This window comes from Mobula birostris, chromosome 3, assembly GCF_030028105.1.
Source record: "Mobula birostris isolate sMobBir1 chromosome 3, sMobBir1.hap1, whole genome shotgun sequence".
NCBI lineage: Eukaryota > Metazoa > Chordata > Chondrichthyes > Myliobatiformes > Myliobatidae > Mobula > Mobula birostris.
In genome coordinates this window covers 185,174,347-185,195,804 of record NC_092372.1, presented here as the reverse complement: position 1 = coordinate 185,195,804, position 21,458 = coordinate 185,174,347, and the positions used below count along the sequence as shown (strand labels likewise).

Here is a 21,458-nt window from a genome sequence, read left to right as displayed (position 1 = left end):
ACCATAGATCCTATCTCTAAGAATCTTTTCCAACAGCTTTCCCACCACAGACGTAAGGCTCACTGGTCTATAATTACCCGGACTATCTCTACTACCTTTTTTGAACAAGGGGACAACATTCGCCTCCTTCCAATCCTCCGGTACCATTCCCGTGGACAACGAGGACATAAGGATCCTAGCCAGAGGCTCAGCAATCTCTTCCCTCGCCTCATGGAGCAGCCTGGGGAATATTCCGTCAGGCCCCGGGGACTTGTCCATCCTAATGTATCTTAACAACTCCAACACCTCCTCTCCCTTAATATCAACATGCTCCAGAACATCAGCTTCACTCATATCGTCCTCACCATCATCAAGTTCCCTCTCATTGGTGAATACCGAAGAGAAGTATTCATTGAGGACCTCGCTCACTTCCACAGCCTCCAGGCACATCCTCCCACCTTCATCTCTAATCAGTCCTACCTTCACTCCTGTCATCCTTTTTTTCTTCACATAATTGAAGAATGCCTTGGGGTTTTCCTTTACCCTACTCGCCAAGGCCTTCTCATGCCCCCTTCTTGCTCTTCTCAGCCCCTTCTTAAGCTCCTTTCTTGCTTCCCTATATTCCTCAATAGACCCATCTGATCCTTGCTTCCTAAACCTCATGTATGCTGGTTCTGAATCTAAACTTGTATTTTACTCTGGATACCACGCACTTTTATCTTCTGAATCAACCTACTGTGAGGCACTTTATCAAATGTCTTGCTAAGTTCCAGGTAGATAAATGTTCACCACCTTATCCTCATCAAACCTGATTGTCACCTCCTCAAAAGATACAAACATACTTGTAAGGCATAACCTACCCTGCACAAAGCCATGCTGACTGTTCCTATTTGGGCCATGCCTTTTCAAATGTGCAAAAATCCTATCCCTCAGCAGATGAGCTGAGGGATGGATCAACACATGGAATTATGATATTGTAGCCATTAGAGAGACTTGGTTGCAGGAGGGGCAGAAATTGCAGTTCTGTATTCTGGGGTTCCATTGCTTTAGACACAACAGAGCAAGAGGAATGAAAGGGTAACATTACAAGTCAGGGAAAATGTCACAGCAGAGCTCAGTCAGGACAGACAGGAGAACTCATCTAGTGAGGCTATATGGGTGGAACTGAAAAATAAGAAAGGTATGTTCATGTTAATGGGTCTATATTATAGACCACCCAACAGGATTTAGAGGAACCAATTTCTAGAGGGATCACTGACTGTTGCCAGGAACCTCAGGTTGTTATAGTAGGTGATTTTAACTTTACACATATGGACTGGGACTCCCATACTGTCAAAGGACTAGATGGGATGGAGTTGGCCAGTCATGTTCAGGAAAGTTTCCTTAATCAGTACATAGATGTCCCAACGAGACAGAGTGCAATACTTGATATGTTATTAGGGAATGAGACAGGGCAGGTGGCAGAAGATTGTGTAGGGAACACTTTGCATATTTTGACATTAGTTTCAAAATAAATATGAAAAAAGATAGGCCTGGTCCTTGAGTTGAGATTCTAAATTGGAGACAGGCCAATATTGATGTTATCAAAAACGATCTGGCAAATGTGAACTGAGACAGGCTGTTTTCTAGCAAAGGCGTACATGTCGAGTGGGAAGCCTTCTAAAGTGAAATTTTGAGAAGACAACGCTTGTATGTACCTGTCAGAATAAAAGGTAGAGATAGCACATTTAAGGAACCTTAGTTTTCAAGAGATATTTGAGGCCCATATCTCCTTAAAAAAAAGGAGGTTTATATCAGGTATAGGCAGGTAGGGACAAATCAGGTGTATATGGAGTATCAGAAATGCAAGAGAACAGTGAAGAAAGAAATCAGAAGGGATAAAAGAAGGCGTGAAGTTGCCCTAGCAGACAAAGTGAAGGAGAGTCCCCAGTGATTGTACAGATATGTTAAGAGCAAAAGGATTTCAATGGACAAAATTAGTTCACTGGAAGATCAGAATGGTAATCTATCCTTGGGGACAAAGGAAATAGGGGATATCTTTAAAGGATTCTTTGCATCTGTATTTACTCAGGAGACAGTCACAGAGTCGATAGAAGTAAGGCAAAGCAGCAGTGAGGTCATGGACCATATGCAGATTTCAGAGGAGGAGATGTTTGCCATCTTGAGGAAAATTAGGGTGGATAAATCCCAAGGCCTGACAAGGTCTTCCCTTGGATCTTGTGGGAGGCAATTGCAGAAATTGTAGGGGCCCTAGCGGAGATTGGAGGATAGCTAATGTTATTCTGCTGTTTAAGAAAGGCTCTAAAAATGAATCAGGAAATTGTAGGCCAGTGATCCTGACACCAGTAGTGGGAAAGTTATTGGAAGGTATTCTAAGGGGCTGGATCTATACGTATTTGGATAGACGTGGACTGATAATGGATTGTGAGCATGACTTTGTGCATAGTAGGTCATGTCTCACCAATCTTATGGATTTTATTGAGGAAGTTACCAGGCTGTTGTCTACATGGACTTTAGCAAGGCATTTGATAAAGTCCCATGTGGGAGGTTAATCAAGAAGGTTCAGTCACTCGGCGTTCAAGATCAGGTAGTAAATTGGATTAGACATTGGCTTTGTCAGAGAAGCCAGAGAGGGTTAGTAGATGGTTGCCTCTCTGACTGGAGGCCTGTGACTAGTGGAGTGCCACAGGGACTGGTGTTGGGTCCGTTGCTGTCATCATCTATATCAATGATTTTGATGATAATGTGGTTAACTGGATCAGCAAATTTGCAGGTGACAGCAAGGTTGGAGGATGTAATGGACAAGAAGGAAGACCATTAGAGCTTTCAGCAGGATCTGGTCCAGATGGAATAATGGAACTTAATGCAGACAAGTGCGAGGCTTAACACTTCAATAAGGACAACCAGAGTAGGTCTTACACAGTGAATGGTAGAGTACTGAGAAGTGTGGTAAAACAAAGGGATCCTGGAACACAGGTCCATAATTCATTGAGAGTGGCATCATATGTAGAAAAGGTCATAAAGAAAGCTTTTGGCACATTGGCCTTATAAATCTAAGTATTGAGTGTGGGAGGTGGGATGTTATGTTGATGTTGTGTAAGATGCTAGTGAGACCAAACGGAGTGTTTTTTGCAGTTTTGGTGACGTACCTATAGGAAAGATGAAAATAGGATTGAAAAAGTACTGAGAAAATTTACAAGGATGTTGCCAGGATTGGGGGACCTGAGTTATAAGGAAAGATTGAATAGGTTAGGACTTTATTCCTTGAAACATAGAAGACTGAGGGGAGATTTGATAGAGGTATACAAAATTATGAGGAGTATCGGTATGGTAAGTGCAAGCAAGCGTTTTCCACTGAGTTTGGGTGGGACCATAACTAGAGTTACAACTAGGTTAAGGTGAAAGGTGTAATGTTTAAGGGGAACATGAGGGGAAACTTCTTACTCAGGAATGAGCTGCCAGTGCAAGTGGATGTGCAAGCTTAATTTCAATGTTTAAGAGAAGTTTGGATAGGCATGTGGATGGTCAGGGTACGGAGGGCTATGGCAGGGTGCAGGTTGATGGAAATAGACAGTTTACATGGTTTGGCACTCACTAGATGGGCTGAAGGGCCTGTTTATACATTTTTCTATAACCTTATGTCTTTATAACACAGTATCTTCTTGTTAGCACTGGCGTGAGGCTCATTGGCCTACAATTTTCCTCCTTGAACAAGGCACCACATTGGCTACTCACAGTCCTCTGGGGCTTCGCCTGTTGTTAGTGAGGACACAAAGATCTTTGTCAAAGCTTCAGCAATCTCCTGGAATCATGCCCAACTTAAAGCTTTTCAGAAGATTGAGCACTAACTTCTCCTTAATTCCAGAACATCCCAGCATTGTGGCATGTTCCACTCTGTTTTCACTATCTTCCAAATCCTTTTGTTCAGTAAATACCAATGCAAAGTACTGTTTTAGTTCCCCTAGTCTCATACTCCGTCTCTACGCACAAATTTCTTCCTTTATCCTTGAGTGGACCTATCCTCTCCTGAGTTATCTTCTTTCTATTTAATAGAAGTATAAAACGCCTTGGGACTTTCCTTGATCCAGCTCACCAAGGGTATTTAGTGGCTCCTTTTTGCCTTCCTAATCACTTACTTCAGCACTTTGCTGCCCAGACTAATTTTGGCTTCCAAAATATTATGTATGCTTCCTTTTTCTCCCTGACTAAATTAGGACCTCTCGGGTCATCCAAAGTTCTCATACGTTATCATCCTTGTCCGTACTCTTTACCTGAACTTGCCAATCCTGCACTCTGATCAGCAAAAACAATTCCCATGTGTCAGGCATGGACGAGTCCAGCAGCAGCTGCTCCCAATCAATGCCCCTTAGCTGCTGTCTCATCCTGCTATAATTTACTCTCCCCCAGTTTTGTCCCTTTGTGCGAGATACATTTATATCCTTTTCTCAAAACATAATTGTTATGCTTTATAACTTAAAAACATTAAACTAATTCAAAGGAAGACACAGGAGTCTGGGAATGTGGATCAAACTTCGTGTTTACTTTAAGCGAAGCACACTTGTATCATGTGGCAGTGTGATGACGTATGCAGTTCACGTATTTTCACATATAACCCGTAATTAATTATTTAAACAAACAGGAATGTGTAATCAAACAATATATATACAAGATTACTTAAATATTACTGAAATATTAAATACACAACAATAATGAGTTGTGGTCACTGTTCTCATTCCTAGAATGTTCACCCTCTATCACCTGGCCCGGCTCAGTTTTCAAAACTAAGTCCAGTATGTTCTCTCCTCTAACTGGACTCTACACATACTGTTTCCAGAACATCTGGTGAATGCACTGAAGAAATCTCACTCCATCTAAGCCTCTTCCATTAAGGAAGTTCCAATCAATAATGGAAATGTTAAAGTCGCAACCACTATGACAACCCTGTTGCTTCCGCAGCTTTCCATAATTTGTCTACATATCTGTTCCTCCATTTCTTAGAGGCTATTGGGGAGGGGGGACCTACAGTATAATTCCATCAGTGTAGCTGCACCTTTCTTATTTCTGAGGTCCACCCCAAATTGCCTCTGTAGATGAGCTTTCCAGTATGTCCGCTCTGAGAACGACTGTGACATTTTTTTTCCTTATTAGTAACACAACCCCTTCACCTCCTTTACTATACTCATTATCCTGATAAAAGTTCTTTGACTCTGCTTGTTTCTGAGGGTGGTGTCTGACCCAATGAACATTTCCTACATTTCCTGTTTTATTAAACACCGACAGCATAGTTTTGTGAGAAGTGTCAAAAAATTAGCAAGGTCCAATGAAATTGTGTGAGTGGGCCAGTGTTAGAGTGCAGGGCTCAGGCTTTGGCTCAAAGCCTAAAGATTTTTATTGTCCCTTTTTTTTCTGCGAGTGGGGAGTTGGGGATTGCTATTGTCACTGTTTTTTTTCTATGGGGGAGTTGTTGTTACTGTCGCTGTCTTTTTCTATGTGAGTGAGGGGGTCAGGGAATGTTATTGTTGCTGTTTTTTTCTGTGGGGGAAGAGGCAGAAATGTAATGTTACTGTCACTGCTTTTTCTGCAAGTTGGGGAGCTGGAGATTGCTATTGTCACTGTTTTTTTCTGTGAGGGATGTGTTGCTTTCGTTGCCGTCTTTTCTTCTGCAAATGAGAGTGTCAGGGATTGTATTGTTGGTGTTTTTTTCTGCAAGTGAGGGGGTCGGGATAGTTATTGTCACTGTTTCTTTCTATAAGTGAGAGGGTCAGTGAATGTACTGTCACTGTTTTATTTCTGTGAGTGAGGGGGTAGGGGATTGTTATTGGTGCTGCATTTTTTCTGCAGGGAGGGGGTGGAGATTTGTTGCTATTGTCACTTTTTTCTGCGGGGAGAGGTGGGGGATTTTGGGGTCTGCAAGTTTTGTTCGGCTTTCTTTTTTGTGCAGGAGTAGTTGATGTATGGTCTTTCTGTACTTCATGGCTATCTGGAGAAGACAATATCAGATTGGTATTGTACATGCATACTTTGACAATAAAATTAACTTTTGAACCTTTGATAGAGGCTTTGGCGAGCAGAGGTGGAAGCAGTAGGTAGATTTTTTTGTTTAAGTTTTCTTTTTTCTTTCGGATTGTACAGTTAAAACAGCCAGTGCAGGGTATCCCTGTGGCCATTCCTCTCAACAACAGGTATACCATTTTGGATACCATTGTGGGGGATGACCTAGCAGAGGAAAGTCACAGCAGTCAGATCTTTGCACAAGGTCTGGCTCTGTGGCTCAGAAGGGGAGGGGAGAAAAGATGAGTACAGTAGTGATAGGGGATTCCAGAGTTAGAGGAGCAGACAGCAGATTCTGTGGACGTGAAAGAGACACCCAGAGGTATGTTTCCTCCCAGGGCCCAGGGTTAGGGATGCCTCAGATTGGATTCACTGCATCCTAAGGAGGGAGAGTGAGCATCTGGAAGTCGTGGTATATGTTGGTACCATCGAGGAAGGGATAGGGAGGAGGTCCTAAAGAGAGAATATAGGGAGTTTGGTAGAAAGTTGAAAAGTAGAACCTCTAGGGTAGTAATCTCTGCCTGTGGCACGTGCCAGTGAGTGTAAGAATAAGATGATATGGGATATGAATGTGTGGCTGAGGAACTGGTGCAGGGATCTGGATTTCAGATTCTGGATCATTGGGATCTCTTCAGGGGAATGTATGACCTGTACAAAAAGGGTGGGCTACATCTGAATCTGAAGGGGTGCAATATCCTTGTGGGCAGTGTTGCTACATCTGTTGGAGAGGATTTAAACTAATTTGGCAGGGGGGTGGAAACCAGAATGAGGGGACTTAGCGTGGGACTTAGAGTAGCAACATTCGTACCAACATCAATGTGTAGTGAGGCTGTGAGGAAGGACAAGCAGATGTACAAAGTAAATGGCAGGATACTTGGTAGTGTGGAGGAGCAGAGGGATCTGGGGGTGCACATCCACAGGTCTCTGAAAGATGCCTCACGGGTAGATAGGGTAGTTAAGAAAGCTTATGGAGTGTTAGCTTTCATAAGTCGAGAGATAGAGTTTAAGAGTCGCAGGGTAATGATGCAGCTCTATAAAACTCTGGTTAGGCCACACTTGGAGTATTGTGTCCAGTTCTGGTTGCCTCACTATAGGAAGGATATGGAAGCGTTGGAAAGGGTACAGAGGAGATTTACCAGGATGCTGCCTGGTTTAGAGGGTATGCATTATAATCAGAGATTAAGGGAGCTAGGGCTTTACTCTCTGGAGAGAAGGAGGATGAGAGGAGACATTATAGAGGTGTAGATTAAGAGGAATAGATAGTGGACAGCCAGCACCTCTTCCCCAGGGCACCACTGCTCAATACAAGAGGACATGGCTTTAAGGTAAGGGGTGGAAAGTTCAAGGGGGATATTAGAGGAAGGTTTTTTACTCAGAGAGTGGCTGGTGCGTGGAATGCACTGCCTGAGTCAGTGGTGGAGGCAGGTACACTAGTGAAGTTTAAGAGACAGCTAGACAGGTACATGGAGGAATTTAAGGTGGGGGGTTAAATGAGAGGCAGGGTTTGAGGATTGGCACAACATTGTGGGCCGAAGGGCCTGTACTGTGCTGTGCTATTCTATGTTCTATTCTATGTCCTATGTTCTGTAGAGCAAAATTGCAGTCAGTGGGATGAGTTGAAGTACAACATGGGAGCAAAATTGAAAAGGGTGATGAATACAGGACCGAAGGTGTTATATTTGAATGCATATAGTATACAGAATGAAGTAGATCATCTTGTAGCACAGTTAGTGACTGGCAGGAATGACGTTGTGGCCATCTCTGAGTTATGGTTGAAAGAAGAACATTGGTTGGTTGTCTGTCTTATCCAAAAATGATAGGAGACCTGTGCGGGAGAGTTTTAAAATAGAAAGGGCATTGCACTGGAGCAGTTCACTCTCTCGACCTCGGAAGTCGAGGTCAAGTGGTACGCATTGTTGTTACAAACTGGGTGGGGTCTTCCTTGATTGCAGTAGAAGACCATGACTTTTGCTGTGACTGGTTGTGCCCTGTGCTCTTCATAAGGCACTGCAGAACCACCTTCCTGGCCACTGGATCTCATGGCTGATCTCATCTTTCCAGCCAACTGGAGCTGACTTTACGTATTAGGACAGACATGTGCCTATCTCACTGAGGTCTGAGGCCCGCCGGCTACCCTCACCAGCTTTAGACTGCTCGTCGTAATGGTGTACAGGGGTGTGGCCAATGTCACCTGCAAACAGCTACTTGGAGTCCTGAGTTGTGGAGCCCAACAATGATTGAGCTGCCCAGTATGGAGTTGACAAGCCCCTTCTCCAGAGGTATTACCCTCCCTGGACACCCCATACACCCTAAAGATCATAGTTGGGAACGTAACATCCTAGGAAGCACATTGTATTGAAAAGACAGGCAGAAAGGCAGAGGGAGTAGGGTGGCTCTGTTGGAAAGAAATGAAATCAAAGAGATGACATAGGATTGGAAGGTGTGGGTAGAGTTTAGAAACCGCAATGGCAAAAAGGCCTCGGTGGGAGTTATATACAGGCCTCTGAACAGCAGCTAGGATGTGAGTACAAATTTACAATGGGTGATAGAAAAGTCATGTAAAAAGAGGAATGTTAGGATAGTCATGGAGGACTTCAATATGCAGGTAGATCAGGAAAAATCAGATTTGTGCTGGATAACATGAGATGGAATTTGTAGAATGCCTACAAGATGGTTTTTTTAGAGCAGCTTGTGGTTGAACCCACTAGGACAGAGGCAACTTTGGAATGGCTGTTGTGTAATGAACCAGATCTGATAAGGGAGTTTAAGGTAGAGGAACCCTTTGGACGCAGTGATCATATGATAGAATTTATCGTGAAGTTCAAGAGGGTGAAGCTGGCAGGAGGGAAGGAATGGGAATAAGAGGGCCCTTTCTGGTTGTCTGTCAGTGACTAGTGGTGATCTGTTGGGGTCTGCGTTGGGACCACTTCTTTTCACATTATATGTCAATTACTTGGATGAGAGAATTGATGGCTTTGCAGCCAAGTCTGCGGACAAAATGAAGATAGGTGAGGGGCAGGTAGAGTCAGGAAGCAGGGATTCTGAAGAAGGACTTAGACAGATTAGAAGAGTGGGAAAAGAAATAGCAGATGGAATATAATGTAGGGAAGTGTATGGTCATGCACTTTTAGAGAAGGAATAAAAGCGCTGACCATTTTTTAAATGGGGAGAAAATTCAAAAATCTGAGGTGTAAAGGGATTTGGGAGTTCTCGTGCAGGATTCCCTAAAGATTAACTTACAGTTTGAGTTGGGGTAAGGCAGGCTAAAGCAATGTCAGCATTCATTTTGAGAGGACTGGAATATAAATGCAAATATGTAATGCTGAAGCTTTATAAATCATTACTCAGACCACACTTGGAGTATTATGAGCAGTTTCCAGCCCCTTATCTAAGAAAAGAAATGCTGACATTGGATAGGGTCCAGAGGATGTTCATGAGAATGATTCTTTGAATGAAAAGGTTAATGTACGAGTGTTCGATGGCTGTGGGCCTGTACTCGCTGGAGTTTAGAAGAACAAAGGCGGGAGGGGGATCTCATTAAAACCTATCAAATATTGAAATGCCAAGATAGGGTGGATGGAGAGGATGTTTCCTATAGTGGGGGTGTCTAAGACAGAGGCTACAAACTCAGAATAGAGGGATGTCCAGTTAGAACAGAGATGAAGAGGAATTTCTTTCGGCAGAGGGTAGTGAATCTATGCAGTTCATGGGCACAGACTGCTTTAGAAGCCAAGTTAATGGGTATATTTAAAGCAGAGGTTGTTAGGTTCTTGATTTGTCAGGGTGTCAAACGTTATGAGAGAAAGAGGGAGAATGATGTTGAGAGGGATAATAATTCAGCCATAATGAAATGGTTAAGTAGACTCGATGGACTGAATGGCCATTTCTGCTCCGGAGTCTTATGTTTTTATGGTCTTGTAGAATTTCTGTACTGAAAATATATTGCTAGTGCTCTTGTCACCCCTTTCCAGTAGACAATCAAGTGTCCTCCTCACTATAACATGACCTTGCTCTTCTTTTGCTGCCTTTACTGCCTCAAGGTTCAATTTTGCTAATCACTTCAGGCTAACAACTTCATCTTCACTCCTTGTAAATTATTACTCAACTTGTCAGCCTTGTCCCAATGGTAACAATATCACATCTGAGCCAGAAGTTTGTCCGTTCAAATCCTGTTCTGCAACACACAATCTAATGCTGATATTTTAGTGTAGAATTGAAGGGGGATCTGCAATGTTGGAGGTGCCACCTTTCAGATAAGACGTTAAAAATGAGGTTTCATGTGATGAGACATCTGTTCCCATTCAAGGTAGAGCAAGGGGGAGTTTTCCTGGTGTTCTGGTCAGTATCTGTCAACATCACAAAACAGATTATCAAATCATCATCCCATTTCTGTCTGTGGATTTTTGTTTGCAAATTAGTATCTATGTTTCCCAGCATCACAAAAGTGACTGCCCTTCAGAGGCAGTTAATTAGCTTGTGTGTTTTAGGATGCCCTGAGGTGGTAAAGATATAGTATGAATGATGTAATCCTTTGTACACACCAGTGGTTTCAATCTGCATTGTAACCTGCTCAATAGCATGCTTCCTACGTCACCTACTTCTCTCCAAATACCTACTGCAATATTAATATGAATTATGCTTCCTCAGACTAATTTCAAAGTAAATCTATGTCTCAATATCAAATCTACTCGTGTTCCCATAGTACCCCACTGTGTTCCACCACAATAATTTTCCCATACCCCATCCTGACTTCAATTCTGCATCAAAATCCCAGGGAAGTACTCTGAAATTACAACACAAAGGCAGGCTGTCAGCATTGGTATCTACCCTCCGTATGCATTGTTATCATAGCTCCACAAATCTGTCCTGCTCCTTTTGCACTGCTCCCTTTCCTTTAATTATCCATTTAACCTATCCTCAATGGCCCCAGTAGAGGTCAGCACCATCAGGAAAGTCAGAAATTTGGGAAATGAAGAGTAAGGTATTTCAGTTTCTGTATCCACTCCTTCAGCCACTAAAGCCTGGCATATTAACATGACTTTCTCAAATTCCTTTCCATTTCCACATTCTTTTCTGTAAATCTTAGGATTCAACTTGCAATTTTCTCAACTACCTTTGAACTCCAAACTCAAGAGCCTTCCCCTGTTCCTTCCATTCTCCACCACACTAGACTATTCAATTCCCTTTCATGCCACGCCTCTCATCACTGACATCATCAAAACTATCATTATCATTTTCTTCTTCAAAATCTCTGCCCTCAGATTCCAAAGTTCTTATAAGTATTCCACCTCCAATGTCCTGATCTACTTCTGTTTCTAACCTTACTGAACATCTATGGAAATTCATCCTTACTTGGTTTGCTGTGTTGACAACATCATTAAGCATAATATAGGAAGAAAGCGGGATGAGGTCCTACAAACTGAATTTAGGGAGCTAGGAGATAAATTAAAGAGCAGGACCTCAAAGGTAATAATCTCAGGATTATTACCGGTACCACAAACTAGCCAGAGTTGGAATAGCAGGATAGCTAGAATGAATATGTGGCTTGAGCAGTGGTGCAGGAGGGAAGGTTTCAGATTCTCGGGGCATTGGAACCGCTTCTGGGGGAGATGGGACCAGTACCATCCGGACGGTCTACATCTGGGCAGGGCCGGGATGAATGTCCTAGGGAGAGTGTTTGCTAGTGCTGTTGGGGAGGTTTTAAACTAATATGGCAGGGGGATGGGAACTCACACAGAAAAGAAGAGGGAAGTGATGCAGAGACCAAAGCCAGAGTTAGTGAAGAAAAAAGTAAGAGTAGTGTGCATAAAAGTAAAAAAGCAAAAATCGCATAGGTCACTAGATTCTAAAAGGACAATGAGTATAAGGGCACTTTATCTAAATGCCCGTAGTATCAGAAACAAGGTTAGTGAACTTGTGGCACAGAGCAGTACCAAGGCATATGATTTAGTGGCCATTACAGAAACCTGGTTGCAAGGTGGAGATGACTGGAAATTAAGTATCCAAGGGTATCAGGTAATACGGAAAGATAGGCAGGAAGGCAAAGGAGGTGGGGTGGCACTCTTAATTAAGGATGAAATCAGGGCGATTGTGAGGAATGATATAAGAATGTTGAGTCCATCTGGGTAGAGATTAAGAATAGTAAAGGGAAAAAAATCACTGGTGGGAGTTGTCTGCCTACCACCTACTAAAAATATTGCACTGGCAGAGGCGATTAACCAAGAAGGCCTGTAAGAATGGAACGGCAGTTGTTAACCATAACCATATAACCATATAACAAGTACAGCATGGAAACAGACCATCTCGGCCCTTCTAGTCCGTGCTGAACTCTTACTCTATCCTATTCCCACCGACCTGCACTCAGCCCATTAACCTCCATACCTTTCCTGTCCATATATCTCTCCAATTTAACTTTAAATGACAACATAGAACCTGCCTCAACCACTTCTGCTGGAAGCTCGTTCCACACAGCTACCACTCTCTGAGTAAAGAAGTTCCCCCTCATCTTACCCCTAAACTTTTGTCCTCTAATTCTCAACCCATGCCCTCTTGTTTGAATCTCCCCCACTCTCAATGGAAAAAGTCTAACCACGTCAACTCTATCAAACCCCTCATAATTTTAAACACCTCTATCAAGTCTCCTCTCAACCTTCTAAGCTCCAAAGAATAAAGACCTAACTTGTTCAACCTTTCTCTGTAACTTAGAAGATGAAACCCAGGCAACATTTTAGTAAATCTTCTCTGTACTCTCTCAATTTTATTGACATCTTTTCTATAACTCGGGGACCAGAACTGTACACAATACTCCAGATTGGCCTTACCAATGCCTTATACAAATTCAACATTACATCCCAACTCCTATACTCAATGTTCTGAATAATAAAGGCCAGCAAACCAAAAGCTTTCTTCACCACCCTATCCACATGAGATTCCATCTTCAGGGAACTTTGCACCATTATTCCTAGATCCCTCTGTTCTAAAGCATTCTTTAATGCCCTACCATTTACCATGTATGTCCTATTTTGACTAGTTCTACCAAAATGTAGCACCTCACATTTTTCAGCATTAAACTCTATCTGCCAGCTTTCAGCCCACTTTTCTAACTGTCCTAAATCTCTGCATGTTTTGAAAACCTACTTCACCATCCACAACACCACCTATCTTAGTATCATCTGCATACTTACTAACCCAATTTACCACCCCATCATCCAGATCATTAATATATATTACAAACAACATTGGACCCAGTACAGATCCTTGAGACACACCGCTACACACAGTCCTCCAATCTGACACACAGTTTTCTACCACTACTCTCTGGTGTCTCCCATCTAGCTACTGCTGAATCCATTTTACTACTTCCATATTAATGCCTAACAATTGAACCTTCCTAACTAACCTTCTGTGTGGAACCTTGTCAAAGACCTTACTGAAGTCCACATTGACAACATCCACTATTTTACCCTCGTCAACTTTCTTTACTTTGCTTTACTTTCTTAGTAACCCTAGTAACCTCATCAAAAAATTGTTATGGGGGATTTTAACTTCCACATAGATTGGGTAGGCTATTTGGTAGGACAGTTGAGAAACAGTGGAATACTTTCAAAGAGATTTTTCACAGTGCTCAACAAAAGTATATTTCAGTCAAAAGTAAGGACAGTAAGTGTGGGGAGAGCCAGCCTTGGATAACTAAGGAAATAAAAGATAGTATCAAATTAAAAGCTCATGTGCACAAAGTCGTAAAGAGTAGTGGGAGACTGGAGGTTTGGGAAAACTTTAAAAAGCAACAAAGGAAAACTAAACAAGAAATAAGGGAAGATAGAGTATGAAAGTAAATCAGCACAAAATATAAAAACGGGTAGCAAAAGTTTTTATAAATATATAAGGCGGAAGAGGGTGGCTAAAGTCAATGTAGGTCCCTTGGAAGATGAGAAGGGGATATTGATATTGGGTGATAAAGAAATGGCTGAGGTATTGAACGACTATTTTGTGTCTGTCTTCACAGTGGAGGACACGTCTAATATGCCAAAGAATGATGTTATGAATGAAATGAGAGGTGAGGACCTCAATAAAATCACAGTCACTAAAGAGATAGTGAGGAGCAAACTAGAGGGCCTGAAGGTAGATAAGTCCCCTGGTCCTGATGGGATGCATCTCAGGGTGCTGAGGGAATTGTAGTAGATGTGTTGGTAATCATTTATCAAAACTCTCTAGAATGTGGGCAGGTTCCAGCAGATTGGAAGACAGCAAATGCCACACCACATTTCAAAAAAGGATGTAGGCAGAATACAGGCAACTATAGGCCAGTTAGCTTAACATCTGTAGTCAGGAAAATGCTTGAAGCTGTCATTAAGGAAGAAATAGCGAAACATTTAGAAAGGAGTGGTTCCATTAGACAGATGCAGCATGGATTCAGAAAGAGCAGGTCCTGTTTGACAAACTTACTGGAGTTCTCTGAGGACATAATGAATGCAGTGGATAGAGGGGAACAGGTGGATGTCGTATACTTGGATTTCCAGAAGGCATTCAATAAGGTGCCGCACAAGAGACTTATAAATAAGATACGGATGCATGGAGTCTGAGGAAGTGTATTGGCATGGATAGTGGGTTGGTTAACCAATTGCAGCATAGTTGCAGATTAGCTGGTATGATGTTATAGGCATTACTGAGTCAAGGCTTAAGGATTATAGCTGGGAGCTCAATGTCCAAGGATACACATTGTATCAAAAGGACAGACGAGAAGGCAGAGGGGGCGGTATTGCTCTGTTGGTAAAAAAATGACATCAAATCATTAGAAAGTGGTGACATAGGGTCGGAAGGTGTTGAATCATTGTGGATAGAGCTAAGGAACTGAAAGAGTAAACAGACCCTGATGGGAGTTGTATACAGACCCCCAAACAGTAGTAAGAATGTGGTCTACAAACCACAATGGGAAATAGCAAATGCATGCCAAAAAGGCAAAGTTATAATAGTCATGGGGAATTTCAATATGCAGGTAGATTGGGAAAATCAGGTTCGTGCTGGATTACAGAAGGGGGAATTTCTAGAATGCCTATGAGATGGCTTTTTAGAGGAGCTCGTGGTTGAGCCTACTAGGTGACCAGCTATTCTGGACTAGGTGTTGTGCAATGAACCAGAATTGATTAGAGAGCTTAAAGTAAGAGAACCCTTAGGGGCAAGTGATCATAATACAGTCAAATTCACCCTGAAATTTGAGAAGGAGAAGCCAGATGTATCAGTATTATAGTGGAGTGAAGGGAATTTTGGAGCCATGAGAGAGGAATTGGCCAGAATTGATTGGAAAAGAACACTGGCAGGAATGTCAGCAGAGCAGCAATGCCTGGAGTTTCTGGAAGCAATCCAAAGAGCAAAGGATATATCCATCCCAAAGAGGAAGAAGTACTCTAAAGGAAAGATGACACAACCATGGCTAACAAGAGAAGTCAAAGCTAACATAAAAGCCAAAGGAAGGGCATATAACGGAGCAAAAACTAATGGGAAGTTAAAGGGTCAGGACGCTTTTTTAAAAACCAACAGAAGGCAACCCAAAAAAAGTCATTAAGAAATTAAAGATGGAAAACGAAAGTAAGCTAGCCAATCATATTAAAGAGGATACCAAAAGTTTCTTCAGGTACATAAAGTGTAAAAGAGAGGTGAGGGCATTCCTTATGTTGAAAAAGAGGTCTCCTACCTTTACTGTTTTATCTGTACTACATGTTCCTCTAATTTTCTGATTTGTACCTATTATTTGGAGACAAAAGGGAATACAGATGCTGGAATTTGGTTCATCAAACAAAATGCTTGGGGAAGTCAGCAGGTCAGGCAGCACCTGTGAAGGGAAATGGACAGTTAATGTTTTGGGTTGTCCCTTCATCTGGACAAATGGATTTCCAAGAGATTTTTCTCAACAGATGCAGCCTGGTTCACTGAGTTCCACCAGCATCTTGATTCTTGTATACCAATTATTTAATAGCGGTACAAATCTCTCTAACCAGTATTTTCTGCCCGTTATTCTTAGTTCAACTCCTACATCATGATCTGCCAAGCCAACCTGTTTGTACTGTTTAACGGCTTTGCCCTTTTTTTCCTTTTTTAAACCTACGTTTAAGCTCGTTTATCAAATTCAACCCCAGCACAGAACACTACAAACAAAGCTTACATGAACTTAGACAAGCATAAATTATACGGTTGTTCAAACTCTTGGGCGAGTTTGACTAAATGTGTGCGGCGCCTTTAAGGAGCGGTTGAGTGAAGGAGCCACGTCTTCCCGGCTGCTGCCTGGTGAATGAGTTAGGCGGCGGTTGGCTGTCGGTGGTTCAGTTAGGTAGGCAGCCGGCCCGGCGATGCTGACGCCGGTTGTTGGGGCATGGCTGGCGGCCTGGGTTCTTCTGTTCGGCTGCGTGCCCTGCTGCTTGAGCTGGGACACGGCCGAGATGGAGCTCTTCGACCTGGTGGAGGAAGTGCAGGAGAACTTTTACCGCTTCCTTGGAGTGGAGCAGGTGAGGGCCGGCTCTTGACTCTCGTTTTTCCCATGGCCGCGCTCTCCGTGTCCGGCTTACTCAGACCCAATGGCGGTGCAGAACGCCAGGCTACCGAGGCCTAGCGCGGGGCTGCGGCTCCCATTTCCTTCAAAGTTGTGAGGATGAGCTGATGAGCCCCGTTTCTAAGCCCCTTTCCCCATCCGAGAAAACTATCCTCCGCCATTGCCAATGTTTAGTGTTCAGTAAAATGAACTTTTAAAATATCTCTATTAAACTAGGCGGAGAATGTCCGGTGAATGAACCATTGTTACTTTAAATATACATTTCTCACGGTCTGTTCTTTAAATGAGTTTTAAGAGGCTGTTTTGCATTCTCGTTTCCGTGCCGGCTGATGGATTTTCGCGACTGTATACAAGTTGTCAGAATAGGCGCGGCCTGTTGATGTGTTACTTTTAGCCTTAATTTTGAAAGATACTTGCGTACAGATTGAAGAGCTATTTGTAAGACTTAAGACCTTTCTTTAAAGTGAATAATTCTGCATTTAACTGTATTTTTATATTGATATTTTTCCTCTTTAACTAGCAATTTTCAGTTGGGAAATGTTTAAAAATGAGTTGTGTTCAGGATCTTGACCGAAGCTTGTCTTATTGAAATGACAGGAAACCTACAGAAAATTTGCAAGTGAATGATTCTATATTATTTCCCCCCTTCTCTGTAGAAAAGTGTCCAATTCTGTTTTGCAGCTTTTTAAGATGGCATACTAATGTTTGATGTTCACCTCAAACTTTGTTACACTTCAAAAGTAAATACACCCTTCATTGAGGTCTTGTAAGCATTTATCTTGAACTGGATTTGATGATATTTTCCTCTTGTAAATTTAAATGCTGACATAACATGACACATTGTTATCATTGCCTTTGTGCATACAGAACAGTAAATACCAAGCGCATCCCATGATATTCAAAACTGAAAGGTACGGATACATGTCGGCTGTATGGTTCGTTATGTGTTCTCCACTATGCAATCAGATTGCTTATCTGAACTTGGGTTAAGTTCTACTCACCTTTTCCTCATAAATCCTGACTGTCATATTAACATGTCAGCCATGAATATATTCAAGGTAAATTGGCATTCTGTGAATCTTTGCACTTCTCTGTCCCAGTCTTCTTATTGAATAAATTTACTAAGGACTAAACCAACCCAAAAATACCATTGCAAGAAAAAGTCAATATTACGCTTGATTACCTTTTGTACTTGCATGCTAATTTTGTATTTCATGAATGATGACACACATCTCTATGGCATTTTTTTTACTCCCTCTTGATTTAAAGAATGTTGTTTTTCTCTTGTTCCTATCAAAGTGGATAACCTCATTTCCCTGTGTTAAACTATTTGCCAACTTGCTACCTGTACAATTTTGTTGATTGTATGTATCCTTCCTACAATTTGCTTTCTCACTGATCTTTATATGGTAGCAAATTTATCTGCGATACATCTGGTCATTAGATTGTGTGTAGTTGTGGCTGCAGCCCTGATATCTGTGATAGCCCACAGTTATAGCTTGCTGTACTGAAAATTACTTGTCTTAACTCTGCATTGATAGGAAACAATCTATGCTAATATATTATTCCCCAGTGCTATGGGTTCTTGCCATGTGCAGCAATTTTGTGTGTGTTGCTTGAATTTCCAGCATCTGCAGATTTTCTCGTGGTTGCGCATTTCTTCCTATAGATGCTGCCTGGCCTGCTGCGTTTCACCAGCATTTTGTGTGTGTTTTTTTTGTTACGTGCTTGAATGGCATTCGGAAATCCAGATATGGCATGTCTTTCGGTTACCATTTATCTATCCGACTACTTATAACCTCCCAAGAACTCAAATCTTGCTTTCCAAACTTTTTCCTTTTAAGATTGTACCTTATTAACATGGTTTGAGTTGAGGGAGAATACCGTAGGCTGTTTATTTGTTTGAATTTAAAATGAAAATGACAGGATTTCTATACATTCTGTAATTCAATGCTATCCTTTGCCTTTGAACTGTAAAATAAGAACCCATTGGATTGAATGCTTTACATTCTTAACCCAATCAGTAGTTTGATGTTGCAATAAATTGCGAAGTAATCATTAATGTAGCATGTGACAAACTTTCACTTTGTTACTTGCTCTTATTGCTGTTGGAGTCAGTAGTAGTAGAAGTATTGGAGTGGGTAACCTGATCAGGTGAGATGGAATGTTGTGCATGTATAAGCTCATGTCTGGAGCTTTAGTGTTGGCCACTAATTCCCAATAATATGGCTGTGATCATGAACTTGCGCTACTGGATCTGTGGTCGTGATTATATAGAATGTAGAACATTGAACAGTCCAGCAAAGGAACAGGTCCTTTGGCCCCCTGTATCTTTCACTTCAAAACTTGGTTCCAGTTTGTCAAGACATAAACAATTTTTTTTAAACAGACAGACAGCACTGAATTACTCAGACCTCCTGCTGCTTCTCTGCCTGGTAAGATTAAGCTGCTGAGTTGATCAGTAGCATCTTGGTTTGTTTTTGATCCCTGTACAACAGTAGCTGACTTGCAAGTCTAAATTTGCCCGAAGTTCCTATTCTTTGGAGGTGTGGTAAATTGTGCCCTATTTAGATAACACAAGATTGGACTCTTGTTATACCTTGCACAGGGAACTAGCTTGAATATATTTGCTAGTTTGGGCAAGAAATCTTTCTTGTGTGTCTGGCGATTCCATTTATTACTGAATCTGCCTTTTGAAATACGGATCTTATTTAGTATCTTAAGGTCTTAATTCTTAGTGGGGATTATATTTATCCTCAATTGAACTTTATTAAGTGGGCCAATGACTTATTAAAATTCATTTTTATAATGAAAGTATTGGTAGATTGTTTTTCTTCTCCCTGAAAATCATGAAGCTGCTGTTTATTGAATACCCAAAGTGGTGGGATTCTAATTTTTATTAACCAAGTATTTTGTGTCCAATTAAATTGTTTTAACTTGTTAGTGTGTGCTTTTTAATGAATATTAAGTAATTTAGTGTTTAATAATAATGGTGAGCTTGGAGATGTGTCTCACCAAAGGAGGTGTAAAGCATTCCTTCCCTCTGCTAGCCTGTAGGTCACCCCAAGGCAAGGTGAGGCACTCATTTATCCCCCCTAATCGAGGTCCCATGGAGCCATGGGAGCAGGTGCTGGATGGTCATATGAGCAGCTGGTGTATATCACAAGTTCTGGTTTTGCGACCACTGACACCGGGCAGACAACCTCTGAAGGGTGTTGATAATGGCTGGGTCACCTGCCTTGTAAAGACACTGCCCAGAAGAAGACAATAGCAAACCACTTCTGAAGGAAAATTTGTCAAGAACAATCATGGTCGTGAGACCATAATCAACTATGTCATACAACGCGGCACATGATGATGGATAATACTTGAATGCACAAGAAAAGGTTTAGTAAATGATCTAGTGCAGTCATATTAACTTATTTTAGAACAAAGTTGAATTAGAATAAACCTGCAGAATCTCTCGTTTAAAAACAAGCCATTAATACCTTTATCACGTGGAGTGCAAACAAATGATCTTTTACCTTTGCATTATTTAAGAAGTGGTTATTGTATTTTTCACTGGAAAATCTTATGTTGTAAAATAATTACAAAATATCACAAGTTGTTACAACGAGAGCATAGTGTTATCTATTTGTCTGTTGTTAACAGTAATACATTATGCCCGTGGACCTTAAATGATCACTAATGAACCCAGAAAGGGAATCAAAGTGGTGAGAATGTAGGGTAATCATCCGCATTGGGAAAGATGAATATTGTGTATTTAAATGGAAGTCACATAAGTCAATATGGGAGAAAGAAATAGAATGAAATGAAGTAGGCAGCAGCTTGTGTAGTACATAAACCCCATGTAAGGTTAGATTATCTCATGTGCTGCGATATCTTTTGCCTTTCCAGACTTCTTTGTAAAGCTGATTTGTTTAGGTGCAGTTGAATTGTATTAAGGTAGAGGATTTCTGAAGAAATCTGCACTAATATCAAGGATGTTTGACTGTGTTTTCTCTGAATAATCTACCCAAGTGCTATCAAGGAGTGACTCCTTGAATGATGTTGGGGATGGCTGCCAGCTGTTATGTAACAGAGATACCAGCCCCACTACTTGTGGAGATGTCATCATATGACCAACTGTCACAGCCCATCTCTTTGATCCCTGATGCTTCAGTCCACAAGTCAGCTGATTTGTTCAAATTCTTTCTCTCCAGAAGTTATTCTCTGCAGAGCATGGTTTTACTCTATGCAATTCTAGTAACAGTGAAATGGGCGTATAACATTCCCTTAGTTCTTCCAGATTTGCTGTCTGGATATTGAAAAATTGAATATTTTATTCTGAGAGACTTCAGGACAACTGGGAAAGCTAACAATACAACCTTGATTTTGCTGCAGGAACCAAAGGTAGAATAAAGTAGAAACTGAGGGAAGGAATATTGTTAAGATGGGAACTTTTTATGTCGAACGTCAGCAGTAGTGCATTATCCCCAGGGTACAAAATGTAAACTGTCACTAATAGAAACATCACTTTGGGGTAGGAGTTAGCCACTTGGCTCTTAAGCATGCTGTGCTGTTTAATCAGATGACCTCAGCTCTGCCTTCCTGTCTACTCACGGTAACTTTTCAGCCCCCTTTGTTTTTAAACAGCGACTTCTGGTTTTGGATCCTACCAGAAAAGAAAGTATACTCCATTTGTTAGATTAGTTCAATATACTTAAGCGTCTAACAGTTTTGTGCATTTTAAGTACCTTTAAATTGTGGAAGTTTTATTTTGTTACTATTTGTGGGAATTGCCATGCTCTGTTTCATGCATTATAGGGAACTGCATTTTAAAAGGTATCTTGATGAAAGCACATCTTTCTTGTTCAGCTTTAATGTAAAATATTCTGAAGATTGT

General features: G+C 41.5%; 1 protein-coding gene across 1 annotated transcript in view; it reads left to right on the top strand.

Moving 5' to 3' along the window:
* Window positions 1-16,283: 16,283 nt before the first annotated feature.
* Window positions 16,284-21,458, top strand: part of dnajc1 (DnaJ (Hsp40) homolog, subfamily C, member 1) — a 172,153-nt gene continuing 166,978 nt past the window's right edge. The window contains exon 1 of the mRNA XM_072253818.1: window positions 16,284-16,529. Coding sequence (XP_072109919.1) covers window positions 16,374-16,529 — 156 coding nt within the window. The 5' untranslated portion in view covers window positions 16,284-16,373. The remainder of the gene's footprint in view (window positions 16,530-21,458) is intronic.